Source organism: Lepidochelys kempii, chromosome 3 (assembly GCF_965140265.1).
Source record: "Lepidochelys kempii isolate rLepKem1 chromosome 3, rLepKem1.hap2, whole genome shotgun sequence".
NCBI classification, from domain to species: Eukaryota; Metazoa; Chordata; order Testudines; family Cheloniidae; genus Lepidochelys; species Lepidochelys kempii.
Window position 1 is genome coordinate 85,505,888 of NC_133258.1, and position 13,748 is coordinate 85,519,635.

General features: G+C 39.9%; 1 protein-coding gene across 3 annotated transcripts in view; it reads right to left on the bottom strand.

Moving 5' to 3' along the window:
• REV3L (REV3 like, DNA directed polymerase zeta catalytic subunit) overlaps positions 1 to 13,748 on the bottom strand; it is a 251,239-nt gene that overhangs the window by 82,827 nt on the left and 154,664 nt on the right. For all 3 annotated transcript variants that reach the window (XM_073337056.1, XM_073337055.1, XM_073337057.1), the window contains exons 13-16: positions 5,428 to 9,634; positions 2,975 to 3,948; positions 2,266 to 2,348; positions 1,242 to 1,367 (exon numbers count right to left, since the gene is read on the bottom strand). In XM_073337056.1, coding sequence (XP_073193157.1) covers positions 1,242 to 1,367; positions 2,266 to 2,348; positions 2,975 to 3,948; positions 5,428 to 9,634 — 5,390 coding nt within the window. The remainder of the gene's footprint in view (positions 1 to 1,241; positions 1,368 to 2,265; positions 2,349 to 2,974; positions 3,949 to 5,427; positions 9,635 to 13,748) is intronic.

The following is a 13,748-nucleotide window of genomic DNA, read 5'->3' on the forward strand; positions in this document are numbered from 1 at the left end:
ACTTCATGAGGACTACTCACTTGCTTAAAGTTAAGTACGAAGGAGTGATGGACCTGGGGATGGGGGTTGGGGGCAGGCAGCGCTCCTGCAGTAGAAATATTGTGTAAGCTGATCCAGGTTTTTGGACCCACATGTCACACTCCTACACATTCTGGGAAGCAATGTTCCCTGTAAACTGCATACACACACAGAGGGCAGAAGGAAGAGCAAGACATGGAGGGGCTAGAGTGGCTGCTGCAGTGTCTGGGATCAGGCTGGGAAGCAGGTAGGAACTGTGGTGATTGGGTCAGGGCCGGAAGCAGCTACCCACAGCAGCTGGCGAGAGACACGTGCATAAAACCCTGCACCACCCTGAGTCTTGAGTTGTTCCTCTCCACCCTGTCCACACAAGTCTCCCCATATACAGCATCCACTCCACTCCCATTCCTATGTCTCCACATCCTGCCCCCATTCAAAGTAAACTTCTGACACCTCTGTGTGCATGTGCTTACATGCTATGCTGAATAGGGATCTTTACCCTTTCATTCTCAGTAAGGGCAATAGCAAAAATAAAAATTCAACAGAGGAGTGTGGCCTAATGGTTAACAGAAAGGATTGAGAGTCAGGTTATGGATATTGTATTCCTGGTTTTAGAACTGCCATCCTTTGTAATCTTGGACTAGCCATAAAAGGGAGACAGTTAACGTAAAAAAAAAAGTCTCAATTTTTTTTGTGTTATCACAACACCTAAGATTATAGTAACTGATAGGTTAAACTATTGCCTTTACCCTCTTTTGAGTTTGTTTACTTTGTACATTTGACAGCACTTTGTGTATTTTCTTTTAGTTTCTCATAAAGCAATAGATAAGAGGAAAAACAGTTTAAAAACCATTAAAAATACCCAAATTAGTGATGGTTTAGGGGTTTATGGAGTATCTAAAACTACTTTTAACTCATTAGATTTCAAGTTAATAGGAGTCCTTTGAACATCTATAGTTTAGTTTCCTCTATTGGGAAATGGGAATAATACTTACTTTGCCAAAAAAGGTGTTGTGGGACTTAGTTCAATGCTGTTAGGAGGAAAGAACTTTGAGAGCTTCAGACAGAAATTACTATAGAAGCTTTATTAAAAATTAGAAATACCAAACCCTGATTAACAAGGATAGAATTCAACAATATTTTTCCCTTCAAACTCCTCCTTCCTTAAATAAAAGTATAAAGCATGAATAAAGTTATGCATGTTTGGTGTTGCAGCAAGTTACCTCATGTAAAGCTTTTGCATCCTGCAGGTTTTGCACACTGACTTTAAAACCATAAGAGTTGTTTAAAGATGGTCCTTCAATCTGAGAAGTTTCTTTCTTTGGGGCACTGAGAGCAGCAAACTGATTCTATTGAAAGAAATATATGCAGCAAAAAGATGAAAATCTGTAGATTAGTATATTTATGTTTCATTCTTCAGGTGACTGTTTTCCTATTTAACAACCTAAAGTTAAAAGCTCCTCTACAACAATTATAAGGAAACTTTCACTGAGCCTTTGTCTACACAATGAGTTAGGGTACATCTACACAGCAGAAAAACAAAACCAAACCAAACCCCACAGCAGCAACTCTCAGAGCCTGAGTCAACTGACTTGGGCTTGTACCACAGGGTAACCGTAGATGTTTGGGCTCAGGCTGGAACCCAGGTAATAAGACCCCGGCAGGGTCTCAGTACCAGGGTTCCAGACCGAGCCCAAAATGTCTACATGGCTATTTTTAGCCCCATAGCACGGGCAGCTAGTTGACCTGAGCTCGGAGACTCACTATCAGTTACTATTATTATTATTTATTTTGCTGTGGAGACATACTCTTACTGTGTGTGAAATGATCAATTTTTTACAAAAAAAAATCATAACATGAATAAAGACAGAGACATTTTAGGATTTGATGTGATCAAATAACATATGCTTATCACTTTGCTCTCATTTTTCCTTTTGTATTTGTAGCTTTATAATTCCCATTTAGTTACCATGATTACTGTCTATTGTGTGTTTATTACACATGCGCACACACAGATAAGAATAATTTCCCAGATCACAACAGCAAAAACAAAATGAAAGCCCATAAAAAATAGAGATTTATCACAGACTCAACAAATTCCAAAAATTGAAAAGGTCAAAATATAAGTACAAGTGAAATAAAGGTACTTGTTTATCTTGACACATGGACTATTTTTGCATCTGAACTTGAATGCGCACTTAAATGTAATTTAATAAACCTGAATCTTTGTTTCCAATTCTTATTTACCTTCACTTGTGTTGTTAAAAGTACTCTTCGAAGAGTGTCAGAGTTACTTCCTCTTCTGTGATTCAATTTCTGCATCTTTGGTTCTGTAAAAACATAGAACAAATGCAAATGTTATTTACTTTCCCCCAAATATTCTAAGAAAACTGAATTACCTACCAGGAAACAGAAAATTCTTCTATCTATTATAACGTGCACAAATTGATCACCTCCAGTCCAAAGAACAGCCTAGTGTGTTTTACAGACTATATGGCACTGTATAATAAGACAAAAACATATAGTTATCTTGGACAGTCTTAAAATTTAAGATATTTAATATTTATATTCTAATTTCAAAGTAAGTATGTGTTTGAAACATACCAGTGACTTAAACAAAAAAGACTTAATGACTCAAAAATACTCAACATTTAATTTCAGTTATGTTGTTCATGTTTTAACCATCACTTTAGAATTCATATTCTAGCCACAGTACCACAATTTTTAAGGTGTTCTGACACTCAAATCTTAATTAATAATTGAATAATTACTTTCACTGGATAAACACTTGTGAAATAGATCCCTTTCAAAAATAAAAACATGTTTAACTTGCCCTTCCTGCAGAGAGAGGGTTATTTTTCAATTATTTCAAAGTATATTAAACTCTTTTCCTATTATTTGCGCGAAATGTTTTTGTACCTCTTCTTGTTGTACCTGGCTTAATTAATAAATTTACCTGTTGATAAAGGAGTAAAATCAAGTGCTTCAGCTATTCTTTCTTGACATTTTCTCTGTACAATGGGTGTGCTATGAAGGCAAACTGATTCGGAATTTCCAGAACCTTCTCTGACCAGAAGTGGAGATGTGCTGAAGGATGCCCGACCTTCATATTTGACATGTTTCTGTACATTCCCACTGGGTGCTGTGTCATTTTCTTCCACAGGTGATGAAATTATGTTCTGACTCTGCCAGTCTGCATCTTCTAAACTAGATGGTTTGGAATCTGGGGATGCTGCTTGTTGCCAAGGAGGAAGCACTGGTGAATCTGGTGAACTATAATTGACATAATAATCATCATCCTCTTCTTCTTTATCAAGTTCTATTGCTGAAGGAGCAAGCAGCAATGTCCCGCTTTCAGGTGGAGTTTTACTGGGTTCTGTGGTATTTGTAGAAATCTGTACAGTATTAATATATTTATCACAAGTTTCCTTGGTCTGTGTTGGTGTAGGATCTGCCTGTGAAACAGGAGCATCTTTTGTAGGCACAATAGGTATGCTGTCTTGCTGGCTAGGTAAACTGAAATTCTTAGCTGCTTTTACTACTTCAGTAGGCTGATCTTCAGGCAATGCTATGGATCTGAAATTCTCTGCTGCTTTCTCAGTGTCAACTGGCTGATCCTTAGGCAACTTCTTGACATGCTCATACTCTTCTTTGGCATGAAGCCACATCTGAACCTGTTGGCGACTCGGTGCGCATTTACACGGCATGATGACTATTTTTTTATCTTCGCTAGTTTTATGGCTATTAGTTTCTCCTTTGCCAGCAATGGAATGACAATTACGTGGTGGTGAACCTGGTCTAGGACTTTGTGTCATTGCTGAAAATGCAGTCTTCCAGAGGCGTAGTCCTTCCAATGAGAAATCTCCCTCAAACTCAGGCAGATCATTTGGAAGTCTAGTTTCTACTGTGAGAAGCCGTCCTCCAATCTCCCTGTAAAGAGAATATTTTAAGCTATTACTCTGCCCTAAATTGGAAACCTACTGAGAGTAACTCCTTTCTTTCTTTCTGGTGGAGGGATGGGAGTTTCTGAATCACTCTTAGTGCCCCAAGGATCTCTTCCAAATGCTACCTGCTTTACCTTTTATCTTCCACACTAAATATCCTAGGACAATCATCAACTTTTCAAAAGAGGAGTGATTTAGTTCCATCCAAACTCTATCAAACACTCTCCTGAATCGGCAAGAGAAATCACTAAAGGAAATCACTTTTCCCTCAGAGACAGACCGTGCCATTTCCACACAGCTCTCAACTCCTATTAGTTCAAGAATGTGGGAACAAACTGGAGTCTCTAGCATCATGGAGAGTAGTTCAGTACAGTATTATTAAACTACTGGAAAGGTCATTTTTCACACTCAAACAAAATTAAATTTTAATGGTCAGTAATAATATATTTGCAAAGACAGTAGCTTGGTGTTTTGGAGTAGAAAATATTAGAACATGATGTAGTTGGGGATTGGTCCTGCTTTGAGCAGGGGGTTGGACTAGATGACCTCCTGAGGTCCCTTCCAACCCTGATATCCTATGATTCTAGTTTCAGAAAGGAAGTAGAAATCCCATTTGGTTAAAGAATCACAGCTGAAGGACCACTCAGCTTTCTGATCCTGATGTAAAATGCCAATGAATTTCTGGAAGAAGCAGCTGTTAGTACATTTAGTACACAAGTAGTAAAGGTAACACACGTACAATTTCAGCATTGTGAGGAAGCGTCACTTAGTACACTGTGAATGTATGACCAGTTTCACTACTTGCATACATCATAGCATGGTCAACAATTGTCATCAATTAAAGGTTTGGGTATCTATGCACTTGTCAGAATTACAAGCAGTCCTCAAGATGAAAACCAGGAAGAGTCCTCATGGCTCTAATCTCTAGAACAGGAATGGACAACAGGCGGACCACGGGCCAAACATGGACCACCAGACGCTTTTGAATGGACTGCAAAATCTTTTTATTTACTTATTATCTTTATTGCTATTGTGGTGTGAAAAATGTTTCTCTGGAGTCTGGACCTTGACTATACCTTGACCAAGAAATTTGGACCTTGACAAAAAATAATTGACTATTCCTGTTCTAGAGCAAGTCACATGGTCAGATGTCTTCCTTCACCCAAGGAGAAGGTAGTCAGCTCATTCCTCCTTTGATCATCTTAGGGACAACAAAATTGGCATGTGGCATTAAAGTGGATAACGGTAAGGGAAGGACAATTATTCTATTTTATTTAACTACAGAGTTAAAACAAAAGCCGTGGAATTTAAGTTTATCACTTCAAATCTTTTACATCGGAGAGTGAAAAATTCCTATATATAGCTAAAATTAGCTTTAGGAATACATGTAATTAGATTTAACAGAATTACAAATATATATACACATATAGAAATGCCTTGTAATAAAAGTGTACAGACAAATTACCTTGGCTTTTCTGGTGCATCAGAAGGATTGCTGCAAAATGGTTCTTGGTAAATTGTTTCTGCAAGGTCATGATCTAGCAAAGTTGCCATGATTTCTTCACGACTTGGTGGTGACATGAGAGGTTTAAGAATGTGAGCAGTACGAGGCGTAAAACTTCCATTCTTTGACTGTGAGGGAGAACTGGTTGATCGTGGTGAACTGTCTGGAGTTGGAGTTAATCCTTCATTGTTTCTTGAAGCATACAACTCTAAATCCTCAGAAGCTGCATCCACGAGTTCACCATCCGGAGAAGACAATACGGAAGTAAAAGAGGTATTAATTGAACCAAGTGGCTGACATGGTTCAAAAGTGGTTTCTTTTCTAGTGCAGCTTTGAATGAAGTCTGAACAGCTTGACTGTGGAAGGCTAAGAAATACCTCTTTATTTACTGGATTTCTATTCAACTTGAACTTCTCATTTACATAGTCCCCTGCCTGTTGCGTACAGAAAATATCTACTGATGAGCTAGTTCGAGATGCTGAAGGATGAACATTGTTTCTCCACTGACCATGGCGATGGTTCTCATTGTTATTCATAGAGGTTTTCTCAAAAAGTTCAGGACTTAGAGCACCAGATGTTATCCATGTACTTGGGTCTGAAGAGCGATGTTTTTCTTCCTCAGATTTTTGGCTGTTATGACCGAAAAGTTCATTTTCTGCTGTTTGTCCAGGAAAAAGATCCTGAACTGCATCACTCAAAAACTTCTGTGGCAGACTTTGATCTGCTGGGACAAACTGACTTGCAGAGTACAAACTACAAAATCCAGTCTGCCCTATGGTATTAATATCAAAATTGTAATTATGGTCTGGTGACAGGCTGTCTTCAAGTGAGTAACAGCTTTCAAAGCCTGGGTCTGAAAAAAAACCAGGGCTGTCATCAGATATAAAGTGGTCAATCTGATTAGTGTTATGCTGGTTTGAAGAATCCACTTTTAAAGGTTTTGGTGTTTTTTCTTTAGGTTTTGTATTTCTGGGAGCGCGAGACTTTCTTGGTGATGTGACTGACTGTGATCTTTTAATTGCTTTATGCTGTTCAGGAGAGCAAGAAATACTTTTGTTTATCTGAGGTGTAACTGATAATGGCTCTTGCAAAATACCTGCATGTTGTGCTTTTTGCTGTCTCTTTTGTAGTAACTCTTTTAGAACAGCTAATCCAGACTGTCCTTCACTGAATGCTGATGGGGTCATTACAGTCCTGTTTTTGCACTGGGAGATAGTTTTTGTTTGTGAGATGGTTTCTGACAAAGACCGATGTTTTATTCTTTCGGGTTTAAAATGAGACATATCAAAAATAAATCCTCCCTGTTTTTGCTCCCATTTTAGCTGTTTCACTGGACTCCTTAAAGAAGTTACAAAACAGTTCTTAGGCAACTGAAGCGATCCATGGCTTTCCTCAGATGATTTAAGTATAGAAGAATAAGAATCTGCATGTTTTGATGCTTCTGGTAAGCATACAATCTGCTGCTGATTATTGTCTTTACAATGCAAAAAATTAGTGGTATGTAACTGATCTGTCTTCATTGTATCTGGAAAGCTATGTGTTTCATTTAATTTTCCAATTGATGACAAGTATCTATTCTGTGAATTTATCATCTCTTCTGTCTTTGTAGATGTTTTATCTTTAGAGTTACATATATTCTGTGTTACCTGAGATGAGTGGTTAGATGGGTCAAATATATTATTTTGACTCAAACTAGATTCCTTCATTCGAAACACAGCATTTTGACTCTTAGACCTTTGGGAGTTTATTTTTGTTATTTCCCTTCCAGGTATCACAGGAGCAGAAATGACAGATGAATGAAGATTTTCTCTTGGAGTAGACAAACCTTGCAAACCCACAGGATTATCAGTTTCCAGCAATGGATGAAAATAGCCAGATGAATTTCCTTGTACATCCACTGTTGGGGGGAGCTGTGTTGATAGTAGATGTCCTGTTGAATAGCCAGTTAGAGGAACATCTTTCTGAGTAAGAAGTGGTTGTGAGCTGCCAAAGTTGTGAGTAATTTCAGGCAGATCTTGATGTTTCAGCACAAATTTAACTTCTGCAGCAGAACGAGTATTTCCTTTTTCATCTTTAAATGTCATACGCTTTCTTGATGACATTTTTTCAGTTATTTTTTGTCTCTGTTTTGTCCTAGGTTTCTTCTTTCCATCATTTGCTGTTTTATTAGTCTGATTAATCTTGTTCCTTTTCTTAGTAGCTACCGTAGCAAATTTCTTTTTACATTTCTTAACCTGAGTTTTTGCTCGACTATTTTTTCCTACAATGGAATTAACAGTCTTGCTGATGTACATATTAGGACCCTTAATAAGTAAAGCTTCTTTGTCTAGTCCATTCATAATTTCTTCTGCTTTTGGATCAGTGGGAGACCAGCAGCGAGGGGGAGATGCATTTACTGGACTTATGCTTCTCTCAGAGAGAAAACCTAATTTAGACATAACGTCACTATAGTGGTAGTCACAGTCTTCAGCTTCAGCGTTATAAGATGGTGAAGGGGGAGAAAGGATTGCATGAGTTCTTTTTCTGAAAGATAAAGTTCTTTTAATATTTTTACTACTTGTTTTTTGTGGTTTTCCAACTTTTTTCTTAGCTGACTTATGTTTTGCTTTCCTTCTGTGACTTTTCTTTGGTGTTAATGGATAAATAGGATATTTGGTTGCAGGGGAGTCAGGAACGTTTGGCCAAAAGTCCTTTAAAGGTGCAAGCTTTTTATATAGGTTCATCTTTTCTTCTGTAAGTATCACTTGTTCCTCACTAGAGTCTATTTTTCCTATTTTAACAAGCATATTTTTTCTGCCTCTAAATCTATTAATGATAATGTATTTGATAATAACAGGTGGCAGTTTTTTAGAGAGTTTTCTACGTTTTCGAGATTTCTGAGACCCATCCAAACTTTCACCACTTTCTATGGGCTGAGGTAGGCTAATTTTTGAGTTGTGCATGACAAAACTTGATTCACTGTCTTCAGTTTCATAATTTACTTTTCGTTTAGTTCGGAGTGTATATTTATTCCCACATAATCCAAATGACTGCTCTGTTTCCAGGGATCCATCTCTAAATTGGCAATCAATACAATTAGCATTATTTGCAGGCATTTTGTTTTCAAAAGCACCATGAGGAACTTGAACTAAATCAATAGGTAATGCACTGTCCTTGTCAGGAATGTTACTGCAAGCATCATCTTGTGTATAGCAGCTTTCCTTCATGGATGCAACATCATTGACATCTGCAGGTTCCTGATGATTGCTAAGACCCAATTTCTTTTTATTCAGCTTTAACCTGGATTGTCTGTTGCCCTGCTGTAATTTATACGTCACAGGAGCTAATTTTTGTGGTCGGCTGAGACAATTAGAAAGAACAACACTGGGAAAAAACATATAATGTGCTGCTTGTTGACTGAGGCTTGTTTTTTCTGTCTTATGCTCCTGAAATTCTTCATACCTAATTTTAAGTTTATTAAGGCTTCCTTCTTCATCAGTGCTACTTTCAACAGAATGCCCTGCAGTTCGATTCCCTCCTGAGCAAGACACCAATTCACAACTTTCTGTTACCGTTGAAGGGAAAAAGCTATTTATACCTGTGCTGCTGGATTTTTCATTTGCTTCAGAGGGTATTTTATTTTTGGAGAGGCTTAGCTCTGAAAAACTGAATGAGTTTTTACTCAACACACTATCACTAATGTGGCAGCTCATATGCATAAAAGAGGCATCATCCTTGTCTACCTTTCTGATGCTGGTGTACTTCCTACTTGGTATCTGTCTGCTCACTGATGAAATATCTTCTTCATATTCAAAAATATTATTTTCACATGAAGAAACTGGAAGAATATCTTTCTTATTACTTTCCTTGTGAGAGTTTTCAGAATGGGCACTATTGCTGAATGATGTTGGACATTTTGCAGTGTAAGTGCTTTCTTTTGTGAGAGAATGGACTGAAAGATCAGGTCTTGCTTCAGCATTTGGTTGTGAAAGCTCTTCTACTAAATCTTCATTGTTCAAAACATGGGAAGAAAGGGCACTTGTGTGTTTACACTGAAAAGTAATCTTAGCAGAAGATGGGGGTTCTAGCGTAGTAGCGTCTTTGTGAAACATCGAGGTCTTTACGGACATTTTACTTGTTGCAATTATGGAGGAGTGAGTTCGAGAACTTTCATTATTCAAAGGATTGTCTGGAATGGAAGAAAAGCAATTATTTTTACTTTTTTCCCCTCATTTCAAAATATCTATCTTAAGATATTAACCATTTTAAAAATACCTCTATGAAAATAACTCCCATCAAAAATCAAAATCCTATTTTATTTATGGGCAAGATTGTTATGACTATGATTATGGCTATGTTTTAGGCACAGGTATTTTTGGTAAAAGTAATGGACAGGTCACGGGCAATAAATATAAATTCACGGCCTGTGACCTGTCCATGACTTGTACTATAAATCCTGATTAAATCTTGGGTGCTTTGGGGCAGAGGGCAGCCCAGGGGTGCCGCAGATGCTCGGGGGGGAGGGAGGGGACGGGGGGAGAGGGTGGGTTTGGTGGGGCTGGTAGGCTCTTAGCTGTAGGGGCGGCCAGGGGGCTCTGTGTGCTGCCCCCACCCCAAGCACTGGCTCCACAGTTCCCACTTTTTGGGAGTCACAGCCAATGAGAACTGCGGAGGCGGCACCTGAGGATGGAGGCAGCATGCAGAGCCACCTGGCCATGCCTACACATAGGAGCTGAGGGACACGTCACCAATTCTGAGGAGCCTCCCGAGGTAAGCGCTGCCAAGAGCCCTCACCCCTTCCTGCACCCCACCCCCCTACCTCAGCCCTCTCCCACACCCAAACTCCTGCTGCTGCTTGGGGGAAAGGGGCACGGTGGCTTGAGACTGCCCCAGCAGCGGCTGGTGTGGCTGGCTCACAGGCTACCCGAGCTGCTCAGGCATTCCCTGGGTCAACCGCATCGGTCACTGCAGAAATCACGGAGGTCCCGGAAAGTCACAGAATCCATGATTTCCATGACCTCCAGGACAGACTTGCAGCCTTAACTATGATTCACATGAGCATAGGAGTTGTCATACCAGATCAGATCATTTAAACAACTAGTGCAGCAGCCATTCTGCCAGTCATTCCTAAATACTACACAAATACACACATGCCAAATTTTTAAACCAAAGGAAGAATTTAGGCTTCTAAATCCACCTACAGATACCTAAATACAAGTGGCCTGATTTTCAGGAGTGCTGACCTACCAATGCCAGTGATGTCAAGGGAGCTGTACATGCTCACTACCTTTGAAAATCAGGCTTATTAGGATTAATAAATTCAGCACTAGAAGCTTAATTTCAGATTTTGAGATGTTAGCTATAGTCATTTGCTTTGCTCCTGTTTCAACTTGTATTATTTATTGATCTGTGTCTATCTCCATGCATTTCCATAAATCCTGGAAATCCAATGAAGGATTTGTTTGGTTATTATTCAGATAAAAGGATAACAACAGGGATACACATTCTATTCAAGAGAAGAATGCCCAGTCACCTCATCAGCTAAATAATTGAAGAGTTTGCCAAAGGGTCATTATTTACTGTTAAGGAATAAATACTAGGCATATAGCCTCTCTCTCATCTGTGATTGTATACTATTACTTTCAAATTTACAATGCAATGAGGCACTGTCACAACATATTATCATAACCCTTCATGGATTATTTTAAAATATATTTCTAAAATGCAAAACCATTCCAGAAAATATATTTTTTAAAACCCTGTTTAAAAACCAAATTCTTGCCTTATTGAGCACATGCAAATTGCATTAATTTTATAGAGATTTGTGCACATGCATAGGAGGGCAAATTTTTCACCCTAGGGAAGTAATTAATAAGAATTTCATGCTAACCAGCTAGATTTCAGACTAAGAAATACGGTGTTGTAGAGTTTGAATTTAATCTGCAATTTCAAGTTTGTAGTCCATTTAGTACAATTAACACAGTGTCTCAAAACTATATTAAAAAATATAATGATGTAACCATGTTACAATTTTCTGGTGCAAGTGTTGGAGGAACCAAGTAGGGGCAGAGCTCCTCTTGACCGCTGCTCACAAATGTAAGAATTAGTGGGGGAAGCAAAAGTGGATGGGAACCTGGGAGGCAGCGACCATGAGATGGTCAAGTTCAGGATCCTAAAACAAGGAAGAAAGGAGAGCACCAGAATATGGACCCTGGACTTCAGGAAAGCAGACTTTGACTCCCTCAGGGAGCTGATGGGCAAGATCCCCTGGGAGAATAACATGAGGGGGAAAGGAATCCAGGAGAGATGGCTGTATTTTAAAGAATCCTTATTGAGGTTGCAGGAACAAACCATCCCGATGTGTAGAAAGAATAGTAAATATGGCAGGCTACCAGCCTGACTTAACAATGAAATCCTTGCTGATCTTAAACACAAAAAAGAAGCTTCACTGGAAGACTGGACAAATGACCAGGGAGGAGTATAAAAATATTGCTCGGGCATGCAGGAGTGAAATCAGGAAGGCCAAATCACACTTGGAGTTGCAGCTAGCAAGGGATGTTAAGAGTAACAAGAAGGTTTTCTACAGGTATGTTAGTAACAAGAAGGTCAAGGAAAGTGTGGGCCCCTTACTGAATGGGGGAGGAAACCTAGTGACAGAGGATGTGGAAAAAGCTAATGTACTCAATGCTTTTTTTGCCTCTGTCTTCACAAACAAGGTCAGCTCCCAGACTACTGCACTGGGCAGCACAGCATGGGGAGGAGGTGACCAGCCCTCTGTCAAGTGAAAAAGAAGTGGTTCAGGACTATTTAGAAAAGCTGGACGAGCACAAGTCCATGGGGCCGGATGCACTGCATCCAAGGGTGCTAAAGGAGTTGGCGGATGTGATAGCAGAGCCATTGGCCATTATCTTTGAAAACTCATGGCCATCAGGGGAAGTCCCGGACGACTGGAAAAAGGCTAATGTAGTGCCCATCTTTAGAAAAGGGAAGGAGGATCCAGGGAACTACAGGCCAGTCAGCCTCACCTCAGTCCCTGGAAAAATCATGGAGCAGATCCTCAAGGAATCAATTTTGAAGCATTTAGAGGAGAGAAAAGTGATCAGGAACAGTCAGCATGGATTCACCAGGGGAAAGTCATGCCTGACTAACCTGACTGCCTTCTATGATGAGGTAACTGGCTCTGTGGATGAGGAGAAAGCAGTGGACGTGTTATTCTTTGACTTTAGCAAAGCTTTTGATACGGTCTCCCACAGTATTCTTGCCAGCAAGATAAAGTAGTATGGACTGGATGAATGGACTATAAGGTGAATAGAAAGCTGGATAGATCCTCAGGCTCAATAGGCAGTGATCAATGGCTCCATGTCTAGCTGGCAGCCGGTATCAAGCGGAGTGCCCCAAGGGTCGGTCCTGGGGCCGGTTTTGTTCAATATCTTCATTAATGATCTGGAGAATGGCGTGGACTGCACCCTCAGCAAGTTTGCAGATAACACTAAACTGGGAGGAGTAGAAGATATGCTGGAGGGTAGGGATAGGATACAGAGGGGCCTAGACAATTTAGAGGATTGGGCCAAAAGAAATCTGATGAGGTTCAACAAGGACAAGTGCAGAGTCCTACATTTAGGAAGGAAGAATCCCATGCACTGATACAGACTAGGGACTGAGTGGCTAGCTAGCAGTTTGCAGAAAAGGACCTAGGAGTTACAGTGGACGAGAAGCTGGATATGAATCAACAGTGTGCTCTTGTTGCCAAGAAGGCCAATGGCATTTTGGGATGTATAAGTAGGGGCATTGCCAGCAGATCGAGGGACATGATCATTCCCCTCTATTCGGCATTGGTAAGGCCTGATCTAAGTACAGTGTCCAGTTTTGGGTCCCACACTACAAGAAGGAGGTGGAAAAATCGGAAAGAGTCCAGTGGAGGGAAACAAAAATGATTAGGGGGCTGGAGCACATGATTTATGAGGAGAGGCTGAGGGAACTGGGATTGTTTAGTCTGCAGAAGAGAAGAATGAGGGGAGATTTGATAGCTGCTTTCAACTACCTGAAAGGGGGTTCCAAAGAGGATGGATCTAGATTGTTCTCTGTGGTGGCAGATGACAGAACAAGGAGTAATGGCCTCAAGTTGCAGTGGGGGAGGTTTAGGATGGATATTAGGAAAAACTTTTTCACTAGGAGGGTGGTGAAGCACTGGAATGGGTTAACTAAGGAGGTGGTAGAATCTCCCTCTTAAGAAGTTTTTAGGTCAGGCTTGACAAAGAGCCCTGGTTGGGATGATTTAGTTGGGGACTGATCCTGCTGTGAGC